Source organism: Drosophila gunungcola, chromosome 3R, assembly GCF_025200985.1.
Source record: "Drosophila gunungcola strain Sukarami chromosome 3R, Dgunungcola_SK_2, whole genome shotgun sequence".
NCBI classification, from domain to species: domain Eukaryota; kingdom Metazoa; phylum Arthropoda; class Insecta; order Diptera; family Drosophilidae; genus Drosophila; species Drosophila gunungcola.
Genome location: NC_069139.1, coordinates 19,856,653 through 19,877,929, shown reverse-complemented (window position 1 = coordinate 19,877,929; position 21,277 = coordinate 19,856,653). Strand labels below are relative to the sequence as shown.

At 41.2% G+C, this 21,277-nt stretch overlaps 1 protein-coding gene across 3 annotated transcripts in view; it reads left to right on the top strand.

Annotated features, from left to right (window-relative positions):
- The window catches only part of LOC128251701 (stAR-related lipid transfer protein 13), a 99,048-nt gene extending 80,894 nt beyond the window's left edge, over positions 1-18,154 (top strand). For 2 of the 3 annotated variants that reach the window (XM_052978806.1, XM_052978807.1), the window contains 7 exons: positions 8,461-8,532; positions 12,399-12,550; positions 13,161-14,817; positions 15,372-15,858; positions 16,422-16,694; positions 16,767-16,946; positions 17,016-18,154. In XM_052978806.1, the coding sequence (XP_052834766.1) occupies positions 8,461-8,532; positions 12,399-12,550; positions 13,161-14,817; positions 15,372-15,858; positions 16,422-16,694; positions 16,767-16,946; positions 17,016-17,130 (2,936 nt within the window). In that variant the 3' untranslated portion in view covers positions 17,131-18,154. Of the gene's footprint in view, positions 1-2,199; positions 2,686-8,460; positions 8,533-12,398; positions 12,551-13,160; positions 14,818-15,371; positions 15,859-16,421; positions 16,695-16,766; positions 16,947-17,015 lie in introns of those variants that run through there. The other variant, XM_052978808.1, reaches the window with a different exon arrangement.
- Positions 18,155-21,277: the final 3,123 nt, after the last annotated feature.

The following is a 21,277-nucleotide window of genomic DNA, read 5'->3' as shown; positions in this document are numbered from 1 at the left end:
TCTTTGGCCAGCAACGGGGAATATCAAGAGCACCGAGCAAACGGCTCTTTTTGCGAATTTCCAACACTTCCGTCAACACTTCAATACAAATGGCACAAACCCAAACCCCAGCCGAAAATGGCTGTCAATCTGTCAATTCCACACTACATACAGTGCAAACAACCATTGCCGTACAAGCACTGAGAAAAAACTATGCAACTCTTATATGAATACTAAATATTGCTTTAGGCTGATTCTAATTTTTCAATTGAAATTTACTACTCCATCAATGTAGTTTTCAATATAATGCCTTACCTGAACCTTAGCTAAATTGCAATTTTCTGATATACCATTTAGTTGAAAATTTCTTAAATTTTATATCTAAGCTTTTGGGTTTTGAAATCAACGAAAATTTGTCTCTAAAAATTTAAAACTTAGTAGATTGTCTATAATTTATTATGTACATATTCATTGCGCATATTCATTGTAATAAATAAGAAAATCAAATTTGATATTAGTTGAGGTATTTTCCCGTCGTGTATATAGACATGGGTATTCACATATTGCTCCTTGACCAGTGCTCGAGGGGTGATGATGATGATGATGGTGGTGTGATGGCACTCTTTGTGCTAAAAATGGCGTATAAATGAACGGGAGAAAAAAATTGAATCACAAACTGGACGCCAAGTGTCCTCCAGTGGCTGTTGGAGCTCATTCAATTTCGTGTTTGCAGCCTGACTGCCCCCAACGAATTATGCACAAACAAAGCAGTCGAAGCCATCTCGACCAGTGACGTCAGCGGGGGCGGCAAAAAAAAGGGGAGCGAGTGGTGGTCATTTTATGACCATTATCTGAATGTTTGCCTGCCATTTCCTCGCTGGCTGACGTCATTACAGTGACGTTCTTTTCGTGAGGGACATGCCCTCTGGAAAGGTCGCGGCCTTCAGTCGCTTATCTTATGTACTTTCGCGTGTTTATATTGCCAATTTTATGTGTGCCATTGCATCGCTGATACGCCCTTTTGTCAATAATGACAGGCTTTAAGGAGAGGCACCTTCCAGTTTATTGTTCTTTCTTAACGGAAGCGGGCATCCCAAGTGGCCGGCTCTGCTGTTGTTGTCTACTTTATTGAAAAGATTAACACAAGATTTATATCTGATATTGCACAAGTACAAATTACCCGCATTTATATTTTATTCCTTACATATATCTGCTCATCATCGAAGCAAATGGAACACACGAGCATGTGTCCATGTCGTGTTCCGTCTTCCGCACCAAGTCACGCCCCAAAAAAAATACAAAGGTGGGAGTAGATTAATGAGAAACAATGTAGGCGAGTGACTTGCAATGATTTTGCTCATAATTTTCCTGTTTACCCAATTAATCGGTTCTAGCGTTAAATATAAACGGGCTTGTTTGTCATGGCATGTTGTGAAAAGTAAACGTAATCCTTAACCAAACCAATTGCAGCTGCCTGGAAACAATGGATTTGCACTTCTAACATTAGTATTGTTCTGAATAAAGTAGTCTCAATGGTGATATCAAACAAATGTGCGGCTGTTTTATCATCAAAAGCATCTCCCAGAAATAATACTGCCATTTATTAAACTCTTCATAAATCATAAGACCAAGCAAAAGCTTAACCTTGAGCACACATGTATAACTGTGCCAAGCCAACTGTGAACAAAACACACAGCCACGCCCACACCGCACATCCCCGCCTACCACTTTTAGTAGAGCAACAGGTGCGGTTGTCGGTGTCTTGAAACTTTCACTGCCGACGTATAAATTTTAATGAATGCGCCCATAAAAAAAAGGAAATAAAGCCCAACTTAAACATAAGCTGACATTGCCTCGCCGTGAGTCCTTTTGGCGAACATGGAAATGAAATAAGCATCATCAACATGACAGTTACCCATTTATTTATTTATTTGTTCGCCCGTGGCCCTGGCCAACTAACCACAGAAAATAATAATAAGCGATTGTGGTGCCGATAACTCTATGGTACATGGGCCAGGAAGTTGCCCTTTCTACCACCCATTCCGGGGAACAATGCCTTTTGGCCCTTGAAGAAGCACGGGAAGAACGGCAAAAACAGCCGTTCTGTGGCAGCAGCAGCAACAGAACATCCATGTTGCTCATACGCCCCGTTGTTCATATGCCCCTGCGCCCGTTCGCTTCGTTTTTAGTGCTTCGGGCGGACGACTCGTGCGCTCGGCACGCCATTTTCTAAAAGGAAAACGAGCGCGTTGCAAATTCATTAGTGCTCTTACAGGCGCCGTGCACGGTTGTTGATTTTCGTGGCCGCAGCGAGTGGAAAACTCGGGTGGAGCGCGTCGACGCCGCCGACTTAAAGCCAAATCAAAATAAATATCAGTTCAAAACAAATAGTTTAAGCACAAAATTATGCTCGAAAGTGTATGTGAAGTGTATGCTTGAAATGGAGTGTGTTATAGTGTAATTTCTGTAAAACAATACAAGATATCCGACATAGACGGATAGTAGTTAATTCTTTTTTCTGGGAAACCACATTTGTGAGTGCTTTTTTCAAAACGGCGCTGCCCAAACTGGCCAATATGCAACGTCGCATGTCCATCACTATTCGCGAGTACAAGTTCTTCAGGAGCTTCTCGCAGAAATTCGAGAACTGGCCAAAACGCAAGGCCGAGGCACTGTGGCGGAAAATGCGCGAACGCAAGATTGCAGGTGAGCAAAAAGTGGCTGCACTGAGGGAAATTCCAAACATATTCCTTTGAATTTTGTCAAAATTCGTTCTTTAATCCCGTACTTTTCGTATTTACTAATTATTGGCTATTGTTTCTCAGCCACCAATAAGCTAAATTTTTGTCGAAATTAAAATGACACTCAACAAATTTTACGACTAAATAAAGTGTTTGGTTATAATTGTACAGATACAATATTTATTGCCGTAGTCTCATCACAGCTTACAAAATAAACAGCTAGTTAACGTATAAATTTAAGTTGCTGCTGACTTGTTAATTTAAATAAATCCCTGAAGGATACCTTGATATTTTAATGATATTTCTTCTTTTCTGAGTTAATGGAAAATTTGTGTATCAATCAGTATTTTTTCCTAGTGCAGCCCTGCTTCAAGGGCAAATTGGTTTTGCCAGCTGTCCGTTGGCAAATTATTAAATATTTTGTTTACAATTATGGAAATATGCGTGTCTGAATCATTGTGTTTTTGTGGTGGCATGGAATGCGCGCGCGCCACTCGCGCCGCCGGCAATTGGGTGTTTATGGTTTTTTGGCACCCCACAAGGGGGATCAATTCCTGCCCCGCCCCTCCGGCATAACCTCCTCCGCTTTGGGCCGTTTATTTTTGGTAATGGGAATGCGGGGCACTGCTATTTCCAGTGCACAGCTTGTACTTATCAGTCGACGCCTCGCATTTAAATCGAATTATTCGCAGCGCTAGTTGGGAATATGTATATCAATATGGATTGGTGGGAGGAACTGCAACAAGTGCCCGGCCCCTCCACTCTGTCACTAGCATTCTGTCAGCCAGTCAATCATTCGGCCATCCAGTCAGTCAGTCAGTCTGTCACTGTCCCAGCGTTATGGACACCCCACCACTGACCATCGGTCGTCATCACAACAATCGTAGTCATCATCATCATCATCATCCACCGGTTTCGCCGTTTTCTTTACACTTTAGTGAAATTGCGCGCCAGTCAAGCAAAGCCATTCATTTAAATAAAGAAAATTGTTTGCGTGTAGTAATAAATAGAAAAAAATTATTATACAATTAATATGTATATTCGTGAACGGGTAAAAAATGCGGGAAATTGTTTTACTTATAACTCGTACCTGCCTCCACGGTTCGTGCCTCCAAAAAAATGTATATGCGACGCTTAAAATGTATACACAGAATTGAATGGCCAATTGGAAAAGCATTTATGGCTGGAAGATTCGCTTTCCTTGTTCTATATTCGGTCAATTCCTTGGGGAAAATACACAACAAACCACCTGTAAGCCACGAGCCTTTGCCACTGTTTAATTTCATTTAATTTTCCATTGCCAGTTTTGGGTTATAACAATATACATATAAACTTTCCATTCTCGTTGGCCGCTTTGTTTTGTTTTGTTTAATTCTGTTATTGTTTGATTATTTTTCTTGCGAATGCGAAATTCGTTTATTTTTATTGTGTGCGAAAGGCGATTCCCGCTCCCACTGAGCAGGAAATATGCCGCATATAATGCGCTGACATTAAAAACACATTAAAAGCTCAATGATCTGTTATATTTGGCCGAAGAGGCTAAGGTCCTTGGCCCCCAATTACGCGGAGGACTCAAAACGATTGCCCCAGGCGAATTGAGCAGCTCTACCCCTCGTTGAGTTCACAGCAAATTGAGCTGACGTTCCCTGCCACTTGTTGCACCCGTTCCCGGGCCAAAAATGGGAGTTGGCTAGAAGGGCGGGCTCCTCTTGCCAGGCATCTGCCACACTCTTATGGCCCAGAAATGCTATAAATAGCTCTATCCTTTCGCCAGGCATCAACTGGCAGTAGGCTTTTGTGTGCCCATCGAAGAGGAAAGGAGTGTGCACATGTCTATTTATGTACGCCTGGCCTAACCTAACACAACTCTATTTTGAAAACAAACTGAAAATTACAAGTTCAACTGTGTGAACGCCTATTTCTGGGATGCAATATATAATTAATAATCTACTTTTGCCAGCGCTCTCTTCGCTTTGATGGCTTAGCAACAAGGTGACTGAAATTTATGTTCCGCCTGACATTTGAATGCCATGGCAGACAATAAAACATCCGTGCCGGTTGCCTTGCCAATGGCCAGCCATTAATTAATGGCACGACACCTACGACAATTATTTATCTAATGGGAACTACGAGCACACTCGGTTCATTTGCGTTTACCCCAGTCATTGGCTGTGAAATTGCATTGTTTGCGACTCCTGGGGCGATGCAATTTACTGTTTATATGGCAGCATAATTGGCATATGAAACCGTTTAGCGGGAAAATTAATAAAATTGCTGAATAATGTTTCGGCAGGCCTGTGGCAATTGAATTAGCTATCAATTAGTGTCAACCGAAATCGATTTACAATGTAGAATGGTTTTTTCCAACTAAGGTCAAAGCTTTTACATCATGGCAAATGTTTTTGCCTCTTAATTATATTAAGCCAGCTTAAAGTTTTAGCTGTGCGTAACAAAGGCCTATCGGTTGTGGAAAAGCATGCCATAGAAACCAAATCCTTTACATAACCAAATCGGTGAACGCTGTTGTCTGTCATCCGCATACCATGTCATCTCTCTCTGCATGGTTGCATTTTTCTGGAGCACACTTACACACACACACACACACACACACACATCTGCGAAAGGAAAAGCATGTCACTGACACGCACCCACACAATGGGAGAAATTTTCTAAGCGAAGGATAAAATCTACATCTACGGCAATTGTGTTAGGAACTTTGCTTTCATTGACACTTTCCTTTCCTCCACAGAAACCAGAAACAGAAATCTCGTTTGACTTTTACTCATTGCGGTCCTTGTGGGTGGCTCACGAAATCAATGCAAATTTTAATTGAAAATTTAAACAAATTTAGTGAACAACAAGGTTTAACTATGGCAACCAAGGAGGCCGCAATTAATCCAGGGCTCAGACATCAATAACATTATATATGCAAACTGGTGCGACAAAGGAAAACCAGTTCAAAGACAAGCTAAGCTTAACTCATTTACAATTAGAAAAGAAAATGTAATGGGATAGAGTATAACAAAAAATACAGTCTCATACAGTCACATTTTAATTGCAATTATAAGTTTTTATATTTTAAATTTATAATTTTAAATTTAGTCTAATTTTCACAAAAGCGTTGAATCTAAAAGCAAGCAAAAAGTGTAACTATTGTAAACACAGTTCTAAGAACAAGTCATTATTTTTGTATGTCTTGGAATTCATGTAGCATGCTTAACCCAAAATAGGTCGATGAAATTCAATATCACTTGGTAATCATCTGAGAATTTAAAGTGCAGAGTTCACAGTAGGTGCAACTCTGAAAAGAATGTGTTTTGTTTTAAGCACCCCAGCGGAAGGCAGGCGGCCTGGCATTTTATATATTTTTTAATTAGCCTTAAGGTCAGCCGGGTACAACGTAGGAGTAAGAGTCCCGATCATCGGCATCGTCTCAGGTTCCAAACGCCCCCAAACTTCGCTCCACACAAACATTGTTCGGGTCCATCAGAATAATTAACACCCTGGCGCTGGTGAAGTTCATGAATTTACGCGTGGCTTGTTGGGAAATGTTTTTCGCTGGTTCTTGGAAATGGGGTGTGTGCGGGGGGGGGCGAGTGGGACAGCAAAGGACAATAAGGACAACAACTGGGCGGTACTGTTTGTGTGTGAGTGTGTGAGTGGGTGTGGGTAAACAAGAACAAATATTGAACCTGACGCAATAAGCTCTGAGTGAGCGTGCTGCACACATACCTCCACAGTGTTTTACTCGCTTTAAATGGCTTTTAGATGAGTTTGCGCCTGCAACGTGGCGTATGCGCAATTTACCGAGAAATAATACTGCCAACGCAAAAGTTTCCAATTGCAGTATAATTAATGCAGGATAGTAATTATATCCACTCACACCTTAACTGCAAACAAGTTAAACTATTAAAAATAAGTTGAGAGTTTGTTGTTCAAAAACGTATAAACCTCCTTCCATTAAATGAAAAAGCTTAACCAGTTAAAAATGAATTTTATCAACTTAAATTTAAAACGATATAAACACAACTCCTTTGGACACCTCTGCACTGATAAAAAAATGGAACAGTACATTGAAATATCTGGCTATTGAATCCAACATTTAATATTGGATTAACTAATTTTTGTTACAATAGTCCAAAAACTGTTCAAGTCATGCCTGTACTTAAACATGTAAAGTGTTAGTGATGTAAGCCTTATTTGAAAAAGACTAACTGAACTGATTTTGATAAATAAAATATCAACTTAATTTAAGACATTTAATATATGTACATATGTATAAAGTGACATTTTGTTGACGGCATTTTACTAATTCATAAGAAATTCGATATGATCATATTGAATGAAAACTAATTAAATATTCAAAATTCATTTAGATAATCCACTTGGGTATTCCGAGCAACAATTTTTTTTTAGGAAAAAAAAAATGTATTTTTAAATGACTTTTATTAAGAATGCTTAGGAACTAGCCAAGCCAAACATTATAAATATAAAATACATAGTTCAATAGGGGTAATCGTCCCATAAACATAGGCATGTAATCGCATATGTTGTGCTATTTTCCCCCACTATTTGCATACATAATGCTGGACTCGGTTGGCAGTTATTCCTTGGGTCAGGTCGAATGGCCTGTCGCTCCAATCGAACAACATTGAGGCCCTGGCCCGCTGCCAAGATCCGGACGAAGCGGGTCGTGCGTCCGGCCAGCAGCTGTCAGAACGCTAGCAGCATAAATCGATGTCCAAAGGGTTGCTCTCGTTTATAAATAACTGCAGAGACAGTTGGGAGCGGAGGAAACGAAGCCTGGAAGCCGGGACAGGTGACGGTGCTGATGCCAGTGCCAGTGCCAGTGCCCCCACATTCGCTCCAATGGCCCGTTTTGCCGATGGTATCCTCGTGCAAGTTAATCGCTTGCAAAACTCAATAATAATTCACTCAGCGAACCCCCTTGAACCCCCCATTCATCCGGGCTTTCGACATAGGTTCATATTTTCCTGCTGGCAGTAAGCAGCCGGAAACTGTTTCATGTTGTCGCTCTGGCTGATTAAAAATCAATAGCTCTGTCGCCAGATCCTGTTACTCGGATTGAGCCAAGCAGAAAAAGCAAAGCAGATTAGCATTTAAAATAGCTAAGGCCAAATGCCTTTGGCTTCCTTTTGTTTAAGACGAACTGGATGGAATTCGATTTGGTCTTTCATTGTGGTCTTAGACTTATAAAAAAGTATGACTTACATATTTTATTTGCGGTTCAATGCGTTCTTTGTCTGCTTGTCTCAAATTAGCCCGGCATAAATAAACCATTTTATCCCTCTGACTCTGCCAAATCTGTCTTCATCTCTTAAAGCCCCATTTCACTCTCAAGTGCCGCAAAAAAGATTCTGCGAAACTTTTACTTTCATGCCACTCCAAGTCAAGGTAAAGTCGAAAAACAATTTAAGACCATGTCCATGACCGCAGCCACATAATTTTAAGCCGTCAACTCCATTTGCTTGGTTTACAACGTAATCCATCAAGTGACCCTGAAAACGACGCGGACTATGGCCAGACTTTGGTGACGACTTCTTGACCAGGCCGGTTAATTGGTTTTGCTTTCCGCCCGGATTGAATTTGGTGCGGCAAAAAGGATTCGCCGGGCAACTTAATTACATTTAATTTCATTCGCTGCCCGGGCTGCGTATACGCAATGTGGAAACGCATATTCATCCTGCCTTTTCTCTCTTTCTTTCTCTCTCTCTTGCAGAAATCGAAGCTGTGGAGGCTTGCAAATGGCTGCGAGCTGCAGGTTTTCCGCAATATGCGCAGATGTACGAAGGTAAGTGCGAACCACATCCCCATAGTTACTCCAACTCGCACTTCCGTTTTGTGCGGCACTGGAAAAAATCATTAAAAATAACCCAACAATTTTACGAACAAAAGTAAGCTAAAATAAGGTCTTAGGATGCAAAACTAATTAAACTTCATGAGTTTAATAACTTATTTAAGCTTATAAAACATGGTTTTAATATCTGAGTTTACAAATTATTATATTATTTAAGCCCTTTGACCCATTGATCAGGTTCTTGTTGATTTTTTACATTTTCCACATTATGTTTTTGTTTTCTTCCTAACTCTAACTACTGGTTGGGTATAATGATATAATAACAAGGTAACCCAAAACAATCATCCACAAAACTAAAATGTAAAGGAGTATTGTCTTTGTCGAAGCATAGTTTTCCATGAATTTATAAACAGATTTATGTTAGATTGTCGAAGTCCCTGCTTTTCTCAGTGCATGTCGTGTCAGCATGCTTTTGCCCTGGAGGCGTGGCAGGCTGGTGGTCGGTAATTGATGGTCTCGTCATCGGCAGTGACGCAGCAGCAGCGACCAAGGCACTTGACCAACATGCCCGCCATTTAGTCTTGTGTGTTTAACGCTCTCCAAGTGGCAGTTTATTAATTGTATTACACGAACTTTCACTTTCGCCGCCGATCCGACCAAGTGGGGGAACAAAATAAAACAAGCCAAAGACAAAACATTTATGACGTGGCAACATTCGAGAACAATTTAAGTGCCGCCGCCGTCGCCTCACGACGTCTAAAGATTTCAACACCATTTCAGGCCCAGACAAAAGAGCTGCCCTGGACATGATAGGGAATTTGATATCCCAAACACGCGGCACAACCGCGACAACAATTAGGCTGAATGGATCCCCGATCCGATCCAATTCTATCCCAGTCCTTTCAAGCGAAAACGAAAGCCCAGCAACGCCTACCTACCGGATCAGGGCAATCTTGAGAATTTAACCCAAACTCAAACCACAAAAAAAAACATGAGGGGATTGCAAAAACTCGTGAAGCAGCCAAGCTCAGATAAAATATAATAAACGGCTAAAGGACACGCAGGCCAAAAGAATTTATGAGGACCACCTTCGTATAAAAAACTCCGCACAGAACCGAAAATTAAAATGGTTTCGGTTTTGTTTTGCTTGTTTATTTTTTTTTTACGTTAAGAAAGGGCTTTGGCCTTTGAAGAGAGGCTACCCAAACCACAACCGCCAGCCAAAAAGTTAGTATCAGTTCATTGAACCCTGCACAAGCTGCATATTTATTTGATTTCCTTAATCGCAAACGAAGGCGAACCTTCTCCGGCGCATTTGTCGCAACGCATTTAACGCCTGGAGGCCTCGCAGATTGATGAGCCGCGCGGATCTGCACAAAAATTCAAACAAACCAACCCGAAAAATACATTCTTAAGCTCGCTGCCAGCCCAAAAAAAAGTTCGCCGACTTCATTTGAATTATGACCAAAAAGCCAGCTATAGAATAAACGCGAAGTCCAAAAAGTGAATCTGAAATGGAGAGCCTGCAATTTGGGCATGTCCGCAGGCGCCCTGTCGCCGACCTTGAAATATGCGAATTGTGTTGCATAAATTCAAGACCAGAATCAACTTCATGAACCGCGCTCACTGAAAAAAAATTGGGATTTTAAATGATTTTCAATGCTTTTTAGGGATTTTAGTTTGTTCCTGAAAGGAGCTTATATTGGTGATGGATACTTGAAAAGTTAATCTTAATTTTTCTACATAAATTTAACAAAATGAAAGTTCCCTATTTATTTATCCTTTGAATAAAGTAAAAAGAGTGCAAAGTAAAGATTTTCATTAAAAAGTAAATAAAGCCTTTTTTTAGATTATTTTTCTGAGTAATAGAAATTAAAACTTATATTCCCGGCTTATGGAATAATTTGTGCGCACTGCGCACATTTAAACTGGAGCCCAACCCAGGCAAAGCCTTCAATTCCAATTCCAAACCCAATCCCAATCCCATCTGCATGACCATCTCTCCTGACCGGGGACAACATGATAAATGCGTATTTTAATGAGTTTCGTGTAAACAAGGCAGCGGCGCATGTGCAGACTGCTGCTCAAATTTCCTCAGCATTTCATTTGGTGAATTCTTTTTGCAGTTTGGCTCTGCAAATTAAAATGCCGTAGGTGTGTAAGTTCCTCGCTGGTCTGTCATTTGGACTGGAATACTGTTGCTGGGGCCGCTGAAAGGAGGTGTTCCGCCTGTAAGCGACTGTTAATTTGCCCATGGCCCCAGGACAAAAAAAAAAAAGGGAAACGGGAGGGGGAGAGGGAGAGGGAGAAGGAGAAGGAGGGTGCATTTTCCCGCAGCCTTTGTTTGCTTTTTGTTCATTTCTTGCGCACATTACTCACCGAAAGTGGCAGACTTAATTCGAGGGTGTGACCTGCGCCAGGCCAGGATCATATGGGAGTGCTTAAGAGGGCAATAAGAGCTCATGAGGCTTGTTTAATGCAGCCAAGGCGATCGATTTGCTGGTCCAAAAGAACCGGTTTTCCTGGGAGCCAAAAGCCAAGAAACGGAACTTGAGGAGTGGTGAAAATAAATCACTGGTGATACCATAAAGTAGAGTTTTCGATTATATTCAATTTTTAAATCGATATAGATTTATTAAGAGTATATTTTTGAAATTTTAAACTAAATATTTCTTCGATAACTGACAATTGTTCAATGATTGTTTTCCTTGTAAAGACTTAATGAAAACATAAGGCAACGTCTAGACAATTATTATTAAAATCGAAACCCCTAAATATTTTATGTTCGAATGAAATCCGCATCCTAATTTAGTTTCCAGGCTAATTGCTTCTATATTTTCCCCAAAAAAGCCATAAATTGGGCCTAATTACATTCGAATTTCACTGCAATCTGCGTCATTGGCTGGGAAAAGAGATTAATCATATAATTGGCCCAATAAATGAGCTCCCCCTCTTTCACTCGCGTGTAAACTGTGAAAAGTTTGGGCGGAAAAGAGCAGCAAACAAATACATCGACTCCCAAATAATTTCCAACTGACGTCAACGGAGTGTAGTAACTAACTCCCAATGGGCTTTCCGTACACTTGGTGGCACTGGCACACTTCCCCAATTTGTTTACACCAGTGCCTTTAATTGGAAGCTAAACACACAACACTTGACTGTTTAAAGAGGAACATCCGAAATGGTCTTTTAAATACGCAGCAGGGCCAAGAGCGCAAAGCGGCCAAAGAAAGGCGCTGGAGGAGCGTAAACAAAACTATTAAAAGCTCCCAATGAAAGGAGAGAAAGAATCGAGTTGGGGCGTCACTTTCGAGCCCAAAGGTTCAACAAACCGTGAATGGCTTTTCGAGAAGAACAGAATATTGCTGTAATGCTAACAATATTTGTGCAAACAATGCAGCTTTTCCATCCAGTGCATCCTACGGATGTCGAGCAGTATTATCTGCAGCTGCAGATGCAAATGTATCTGTATCTGCGGTATCGCCGCTTTACTTGTGTCTGTGTGACGCGTCGCGACATGTGTAAACGTCTGGGTATAATCTTTTCATTTCAATTTTTGCTTTTTGCATTTTGTGGCCGAGGCGGCGGTCGCCTTGGAACTTGATTTCCTACGTGCGAATTGGCCACGCAAATATGTGGAAAAACGCTGTGGAAATTCAGCTGCCCGATGGCAGACTACTATATCGTGTACACGAAGCAACCCGACTCGTACCCGTTTAATGATCGCTGGCGCCATGGGCGTTCGACTTTTCAGGTTTCACAATTAGAATTTCACGCGTCGTCGAGACGTGCGGTCGCAAATGCCTATACACACCATCCAGCTAATAGTTGTCCTTTCGCACCATTCGTCGCCTTTGCAGATCACCAGTTCCCGATCGATCTGAACAATGTAGCCAAGGATCACACCAATCTGGAGAACGATCAGCTGCAGTCCCTTTACCGCCGGCTCTGTGTCCTCAATCGCTGTGCCACCATGCGGCTGGACCAATCGCACAAGCCGCAAACACCACAGGTACGTCAAAAACATATTCTACTTGAAATTTTTTGTATTACAAACAAGGACATTTTTACGGCATAGTTATAGCCTGAGTTGGTCTGCGATTTTGTCTTTATTTACATACTGAAACGGATTTTGGTACTATAATATAGAAGCCTCACAGAATTTAATGGCTTATGTGTCCAGAAATGGCTAATGAAGTCAATTTTGACAAAAAAGATACAAGCTAATATTATAATTGTCATTAAATTACAATTGTTAGTTTTATTAAAAAAAAATTAAACCATATGACAACAAAGAACAAAGGACAGAAATTGAAAGATTTAGAGCTCTAATAAATGTGTAGTTACAAAAAGAGTTAAAGGAAAGAACCTGCTTCTTAAATATTAAAGAAATTCAAACTAATTTTACCAAACTAAGGCTCTAATAAATAATTTATGTTTCTTTAAATCCGTTTTAAAATCTGTTCAAGTTTAAAAAATGTCTGTCTTAAATAAAATAAAACGACAATTTTTTTTGTTCTTCTAGACTAGAATTAATAATTAATAAATAGACTAGAATTCCTATATTAAGCGATTGTGTTTTTAACTATCACTTTGTTTTATGTAACTATTTGTGTATTTAGCAAAAGGAGGAATCGGACGATGAAAACTTCGCGCTGAGCGAGCACTGGACATTCCAACCGCACATTCGCCGCTGGTCGCGGATCGGGGAGATGGGCCTGGAACTGCCGCCTCCGGGACTGTTGAGCTTGAACGTGGAGAAGACGGAGAGCTCGTCGAAGGAGTCGAGTCCGGATCGGTTCGAGGAGGACGGGGCCGGGATCACGCTGGTGATACCGGGCTGCAGCAAGGCCAGCACTGGGGGCGTGGCCACGGACGGCTCCTCCCTGGGCGAGGGCTCCGACAGCGGACGCCTGCGGCGGAGTGGCAGCGAGCGGATCAAGGACCAGGCCAAGGCCCTGCTCCGAAGGGTGGAGTCCATCAAGTCGCGACGGCGCAAGCGACAGAATCGCGAGAATGTGGTGATCAGTGGGCCGCAGGTGCTGGACCTCTCGCACTTCGGCCAGCGGAGTAGTCTGCGCAAGCCGGACGCCGTCTACTCCACCCCGCCCTCGCCCTCGGCCCTCAGTCCCATGCACACATTCCCCAAGGCGCCGTTCTTCGGCAACGACCTCAAGGTGCCCAGCCACAGCGACAACTTCCTGAGTCCCAACCGCTCCAGTCCCAAGCGGACGCCCACCACGCCCCGATCGATGCGCACCAGTCCGCTGCACTTCTTCTCCAGCCCCATGTCGCAGCTGAAGGAGGGCAAGTCCGACGACTCCTCGTCCTACTACAGCGACAGCCAGGAGTCGTCCACGGGCGGCAAGTTGTCCCTGCGAAAGCCCTCCAAGGCTCGCCGCTTCCTGCAGCGCACGGGCAAGGTCGATGACATCGGGGCCCATTCCGACTCCGAGTGCCATCAGGGGCGCAAGCTGCTGATCAAGGATGCCAATTCCAACACCACCGAGGTCAAGGTCAAGAAGTTAACGCGCGGCGGCTCGCTGAACTTGGGCAAAGACCCCAAGAAGCGGGAGGGTGGATTCCGTTCCTCATCTTTCCGCTCGCGCAGCACCTCGCGCAAGGAGTCCAAGAACGAGGAGGACCAGGCCGTCGGGGGATCAGCCAATGGCAGCTCCAAGCGACAGCCAGTGGTGCGCTGGCACAGCTTCCAGATGGAGGAGCGCCCGAACATGATATTCCGCAAGTGCTTCTCCAAGAAAATCGAGCCACTGCAAGAGGACAACGGTGGCATCCCGTTTGCCGCCATGTCAGCGGGTCAGTTGCAGATAATCCGCAAGCTGGCACTGGTCACTTTGACTGGACACATGGAGCGGTACTGCCCCTCGCACCGGTCTGGCTGGAACTGGGAGCTGCCCAAGTTCATCAAGAAGATCAAGATGCCGGACTACAAGGACAAGAAGGTGTTCGGCGTGCCCCTCCTCATGATCCTCCAGCGCAGTGGCCAAACCTTGCCGATGGCCGTGCGAGCCGCCTTCCGCTGGCTGCAGCTGAACGCCCTCGATCAGGTGGGCATCTTCCGCAAGAGCGGTGGAAAGTCGCGAATCATCAAGCTGCGCGAGCAAATCGAGGTGACAGATTCCACTGCCGAGTGCATGGATATCTTCGATCTGCAGCAGGCCTACGACGTGGCCGACATGCTGAAACAGTATTTCCGCGAGCTACCCGAATCTCTGCTGACCACCAAGATGTCCGAGACCTTTGTGGCCATCTTTCAACGTAAGTACATTTAATGTCGGGTTTAAAAAAAAAAATTAGAAGAAAAAAAGAAAAGTAGTTTGATAAAATTATTGTTTTTAATTGGGAGGAAATATTGGTCTCTTAAAATATATTTTTTGTTTAGTTCTACAGAAAGAAGTATTATTAGAGGAAAAAAAGAATGAGATTATATACTTTAAACGATCTTCTAATGATCTGCCTTTTTAAGGAATTATAGTTATAGGAAGTATAGAAACTATGAGAAAGAATTGGAAAATCTAAACAAATCAGATTATAATATTTCATTATTTTCATGTTTTATAAGGTTTTGCTAAAAAATAGTAAATGTAAATAGTAAATTTATTATTATTTTTATTATTATTATTATTTAATTCCATCTAATAGTTAAGGCTACAAGCTAACAGTGATTTATTGGAGTTATAGAAACGGGAGGCCTTAAGCTTTCGTTGAATATAAGATTTTAATTGATCTTATTACGTTAAGTACTGTAAGATTACAAATAATTTTCTAAAATAAGTTTTTTTATATTTAAATATATTTTATTTCATCCTCAGATCTCCCAGCTGAAGTGCGTCTGGATGCTGTGCAATGTGCCGTGCTCCTTCTTCCCGATGAAAACAGGGAAATCCTGTACGTGCTGCTCGAATTCCTCACCATCGTGGCGGCCAACTCGCAGCAGAACCAGATGACCAGCAACAACCTGGGCGTGTGTCTGGCCCAATCCATCTTCCACTCGTCCATTTCAACGGGGTCCGCCTCCGTTTCGGCCTCCCCGCGCCGCAAGGGCAAGGGATCCGGCATGCCGGACATGAAGGAGCTGGCGGAGGCCAAGGCCTCGCACGAGTGCCTGTCCTTCATGATCGAGCACTACAAGCCGATCTACACGGCCGCCAAGGAGAAGCTGAGCAAGTGCAACTTCAGCTACATGGAGGAGTCGAAGCCACTGCCCCTGGAGGCCCTGGGCGAGGGCATGCAGTTTCACAACTGGCGGGGGTATCTCTACGAGTGCACCAGTGCCACCATCAAAGAGGGTCGCGAAAAGTAAGTTTCTTGTTGTTAAACAAATTAAGATATCCGTAAAATCAAATAAACCGCTATAACCTTTTCAGTAATTTAAAATTAACTAAGCTAGAGTAGTAGTTTTCGTAAAATTTACAGTTGCGGTCAAAATAATATAAGTTTTTTAGCTTATGCAAATATCAATAAAAAAAATTAAGTCTTAAACGACAAACTAAATGGGGCAAATATAAAATTTCACATTTTTCATAGGTACACTATTTTGAAATATTTTTAAGAACGTTTGATAAAAAATATGTTTTTAAATTATTAATTTGAAATATAAGTCAGCGGTTTTTATTCTAATACAAAGTGCAGATAAGCAACGATTTATGATTATTTACCTAAATTGAGTGCATTGAAAAGTGAATTTTAAGTACTTATTAAATTTTGTTTATTTTTCAGTAAGTATATGATAAATTTAAATAAAGGTTATGGCTTAAAGATTTGTTTTTCAGCACTTTACATTATACATATTAATATTATTATGTCTGCATTTGTTGAGCCTTATTTACTTAATTAAAATGTATTATTTCGTTCTTTCACAGGACCCGCGGCTGGTTTAGCATAAACTCGCTGACTGACAGCAATGTGGACATTGCCTACAAGAAAGTGGGCGATGGCCATCCGCTGAGACTTTGGCGCTGTTCCACGGAGATCGAAGGACCTCCCAGGGAGGTGCTCGAGTATGTGATCAAGCAACGAGCCTCCTGGGATGCAAATTTGCTGCAATGTCAGACGGTGAAGAAGCTGGACGATCGCACGGAGATCTATCAGTATGCGCTGGATGGCCAACTGACCACGGACTTTTGTGTATTGCGGTAAGAACATAAAAATAAAATGACCGTAAGTGTTTTGAAATATTAAAATGTGTTTTTCATCTCCTGATTCAGTTCCTGGCAAACGGATTTGCCGCGCGGTGCCTGCGTTATAGTGGAGACCTCGATCGATCATGCCAAGGCCAAGCCCCTTTTCGGGGCGGTAAGGGGCGTGGTCCTCGCCTCGCGATATCTCATCGAGCCCTGTGGCAGCGGTAGATCAAGGGTGATGCACCTGGCCAGAGTGGATGTCAAGTGAGTTCTTTATCACAATAAAATGCAACTTAAACATTATAAAATAACCACATATTTGCATATAATTAGGGGCAAGACACCGGAGTGGTATAACAAAAACTACGGACACATATGCTCGCACTACTTGTCGCGCATTCGATTGGCCTTTAAACACGTGGCCGATGGGCCCGAAAGCAAGGTCTAAAGAGATCAATAAATATACTGAAAAGGAGCATGGATGTTCGCTGTATTCGTTGTCTGTCGCAAAACTGACGCATTTATACGTAAATATATAATAGTTGATGAGAAAGAAGTTAGTCTTACTTCGAACAACCCAACGATTTCGCCGGAAAATCCAATTAAACCCACGGACCACAAACCACGAGCTTGAGTTTCATCCTGCGAAAAGGTGAAGCGAGACCAGAGAAAATATATTCTTGTACATACACTTTGTAGGTTTCTTAATTTAGTTTTCGACTTAGACTTAATTATTTAGTTAACTGTATTATATTTATACGTGGTCCTAATTTATATGCATACTTTACTGTACGACAATTGAAATCTAACATCCAAAATACTCAACACACGTAAATATCACAAAGTATATGTATCTTTAACGATTTCTCTTGCTAAAGCTTACATCTACGTTTACGGCACTCCAAATGTCTTTAATGTTAATTAGTTTGTAGTCTTGGCAATATGTTAAAACGTATATTCGGGAAAACAGAAAACAGCAAAAGCAAAAGCAACCTTAAAATGTGTAAAGCAAATTCAACTAGTCAAATTTTATAAATTTAAGTTAACGTACTAACCCCAGATACACTCATCAACAAGGCCACATTGCCACTCAATAGTTTTGTCAGGAGATGTCGAATGATTTGGCTTCAGATATTGATTGATTGACGCCGCAATACCTGAAAAAGTGTTGTCAGCAAAAAAAGAAATCTATGATTGTATCCATTATGCGGTGTAAAATCGGAATTATTATCACTATCATTAGTTTATGGATGTGCCCTAAGATCCCCGATCAATTTATATATATAAATACTATACCATATACTATAGTTTTATATGTGTCTATAAATACGCTACCACATAACTCTATAATCGAGTGAACGAGTTACCCAAAAAGATCGCTAATGACGAGGAGCAGTAACTCAAATATTCGGCGCATAAAGGAAAACGCAATAAAAGTACATATTATGGAAATGCGAAAAATATAAACCAAATATTTTGTCTATTTATTTTTGGGAATTTATAATCTTGTCTATTTATTTGGGAGTTTATAAAAAACATTTGTAGCTTCTTATAAGTTGCTTTTAACGGCATCAAATGAAAAAGTACTTAAATAAGGAGCTCTACATTTTTTTCAATAATAATTGACTGCTCCAATTCTAGAAATGTAAGAATTTTTTTTCCCAAAACTCTCGTTTAAGAGGAATATTCTATTCTTGAATTTAATTTTTGTTCAATCGATGATTTTGCAGTGGCGCCCCCGTGGTAATTTTTTTGAACCAAAATTTTAACCGATTAAGTTGCCACACATAGGTGGCGCTCGCTTAAACTTCAAAGTCTGCTTAGGTGGCGGAAGCTGAGTCTGTATAGATGGCGCTACTACCCGTTGTCATTCCTAAAAAGTAACCAAAATTCCAATTCAAATGAAAGTTGTTTAGATTGTTATGCCTTTTCGAATTAAGATTAAAAGTCAAAGCAAAAATGTAACAAAATTTTAATCAATGGTTCCTTTCGAATTAAATTTTTTTGAAATTAAGAAATACAAAAGCTAAGGGCTAAAAGCACCTCTTTTTTAAAAATTTTGTTAGGGCCGGATTTTTCTAAAACCCCAGTCTATTGCTTTTTTCAAGCATCCATTCAGAAAAACCAGTTTCACTCGAACCCATTTGTAGCGGCTATCATAATACCATTTTATTGGCTGTTTAAAAACAACGGAGCCTTGTTGCTCTCTAATTGACTGCCGCCCAAGCGAGGCGCTGACGACTAATAAATTGACAGCACACGAATGGCCGGGAAAGCCAGCCCACCTCTCTCGCTGGTTTACACATGTCGGGCACAAACTGTCGCTAATTGTGCCCAGCCAGCCCGAAAAACTGACCCCGAAAAAAGCTTTACGAAAGGAAGGCGCTTGCACACACACTCCCCTCGCAATTCCCCCGCACAAGCGACTGACATTAAAAGTCCATTAAAAAATTATGTTCGCCATAGCGTGCTGGGCTCCTGTTTGGGCGTTTGATTGTGTGAGAAAGCGTCCAGACTTGGGCGAAGGCAATTTGTGCACTCGGAAATATGTTCGGCTTGGAATTGGTGAATAATATTTTTTACAACTATCAATACAGAAGAGAATAATTTTTTTTCAGTAAATAATATTCAAAGAAGACTTTTAAGTCTGTTATAATTTATACCCCTTTTAACTTGTTCTTAATTATTATAAATGATTTTATGTCAGTTAAACTAAAACCCAATGCTTTTAATATTAAGTAACATTCCAAAATTTGTGTTGATAAGATTGGTTTATTTTCAAATCTCTAAGATTTCAGTTTGGGCAATAAGGTTGAAAAAAAAACAGTACGGCGACTTTTGAGGACTTTGTAAATGTAGTTACTTAATAAAAAAATAACTTCAATTCAGCAGACAACAAAAAATTATATTTAAAATAGTTTTTCAAATTGTTTTCAAAACAACTTGATTCTAATATTTATTTTCAATAAAAGAGATCGACCAGAGCCTGTCAGACAAAATCGGTTTAAGACCAATGGATTAGTTCTGTTTAATTCAATGACAAGTTGGGAAACTTTTAATTCCCCCAGTGTAAAACTTGCGACCTTAATGGCCTAGTTGAGACTATATATTTAGAGTGCAAGAAACTACTGCTGCCGGTGGTAGTCAGGCAAGGTATAATTGTAATTGCAAATTGCAAATTGCATATTGCTATGTTGCTGATGCCGATGCCGATGCCGATGCAGTTGCCGTTGCCATTGCCCACATGCAGTGACATCGATTGCAGCAGCGGCAATGCAAATGTCCAACGTATTGATTGCATTAATTAATTAATTTGTGACTTAATTTCATGGGCTTGCGGCAATCAGCGCGCCGTGCACGCACCGCTGCCGAAATGTATTAATATTGTAGAGTGAATAAGTCGCCGGCGTCTGATGCGCCGCACGTGTGTGTGTTTGCCTTGTTATTAATTGAAATTTAATGGCACAAAATGTTTTTATTTATTTATTCGACTGCAATTGCATTTATGCGCACTTCCGTCGCCCCCACACTGCAGTGCGTAGCAGCAACATCATCGCTGGCACCACCGCCATCGGCGGCTGGCATTTAACATCAAAAGCCCTGCCCAGACCAGACACGCCGCCCCCGCCGCCACCACGCCCCCCCGGCCATATAGCCAACGAGCTTGTAATTGATTTCACTTAAAAATTAAATAATGCATGCGGTTTTTACTGTAAAATGGATTTTCCAAATGCTGCCGCCGCCGCCGTTTCTTTCAGTACTTTCCACCCTACCCTATCTCTATCGCTCCTTCTGCCGCTGCCCGTGTTAAATTAAATATGAAAATAAATATCAACATAATTGAAATGGCAACGAAGGCAGCAGGAGCGGCGGAAAGAAAAAAAAAACAGCAAAGGCAGCCCAAGCGGGCGACACTGTGCAGCTGGGCGACGTAATTGATGAAATTATTTAAGAATTATTTCACAAATGCGGCGTGACAATTATGCGGGACTATAACCCAGATCATGAACTGTGTGCAGAGAGAAAAAATATGAGAAAATTATAAAAAAAAAAACATTGCTCACAGCCAAAAATTTTATAAATAAATTATTTTAAATAAAAAGCTGATGATAAATCTATTCTGGATTTTTTTTATTCCGGATGGTAAACAAACAAATTTTAAATGTCTTACAATTATAAGAAATCATTTTCGCGCAAAGTTTTTAGTTAAAGTTTGTTTCCTCATGTATAACTGTTTACATGAGGAAACAAACAAAAAATAATTTAAAAATTTGTATAAACAAAAGCTTCCCATTTTCTGCCTGTGCATCGACCATATTAAAATGAGCAAATAATAAAGCAGAAAGTATATTTAAACGCAGCCTGTAATTAATTATCTGCATTGGCTGGCTCTGCTCCACAGAGGAGTTCTGTGTTGATCGCATGCCAAACAGTGCCCACAATAAATTAATGAACCGAAAAACAATTATCATAAATAGCAGCGGCAGGCTGCGTATTCGCGACACTTTTGCCATGAACTGATTTGCAATTCCATGTTGTAGCGAATTCTTTGTGAAAAATTCAACATATTGCAATTATAATTTGCGATAAATAAA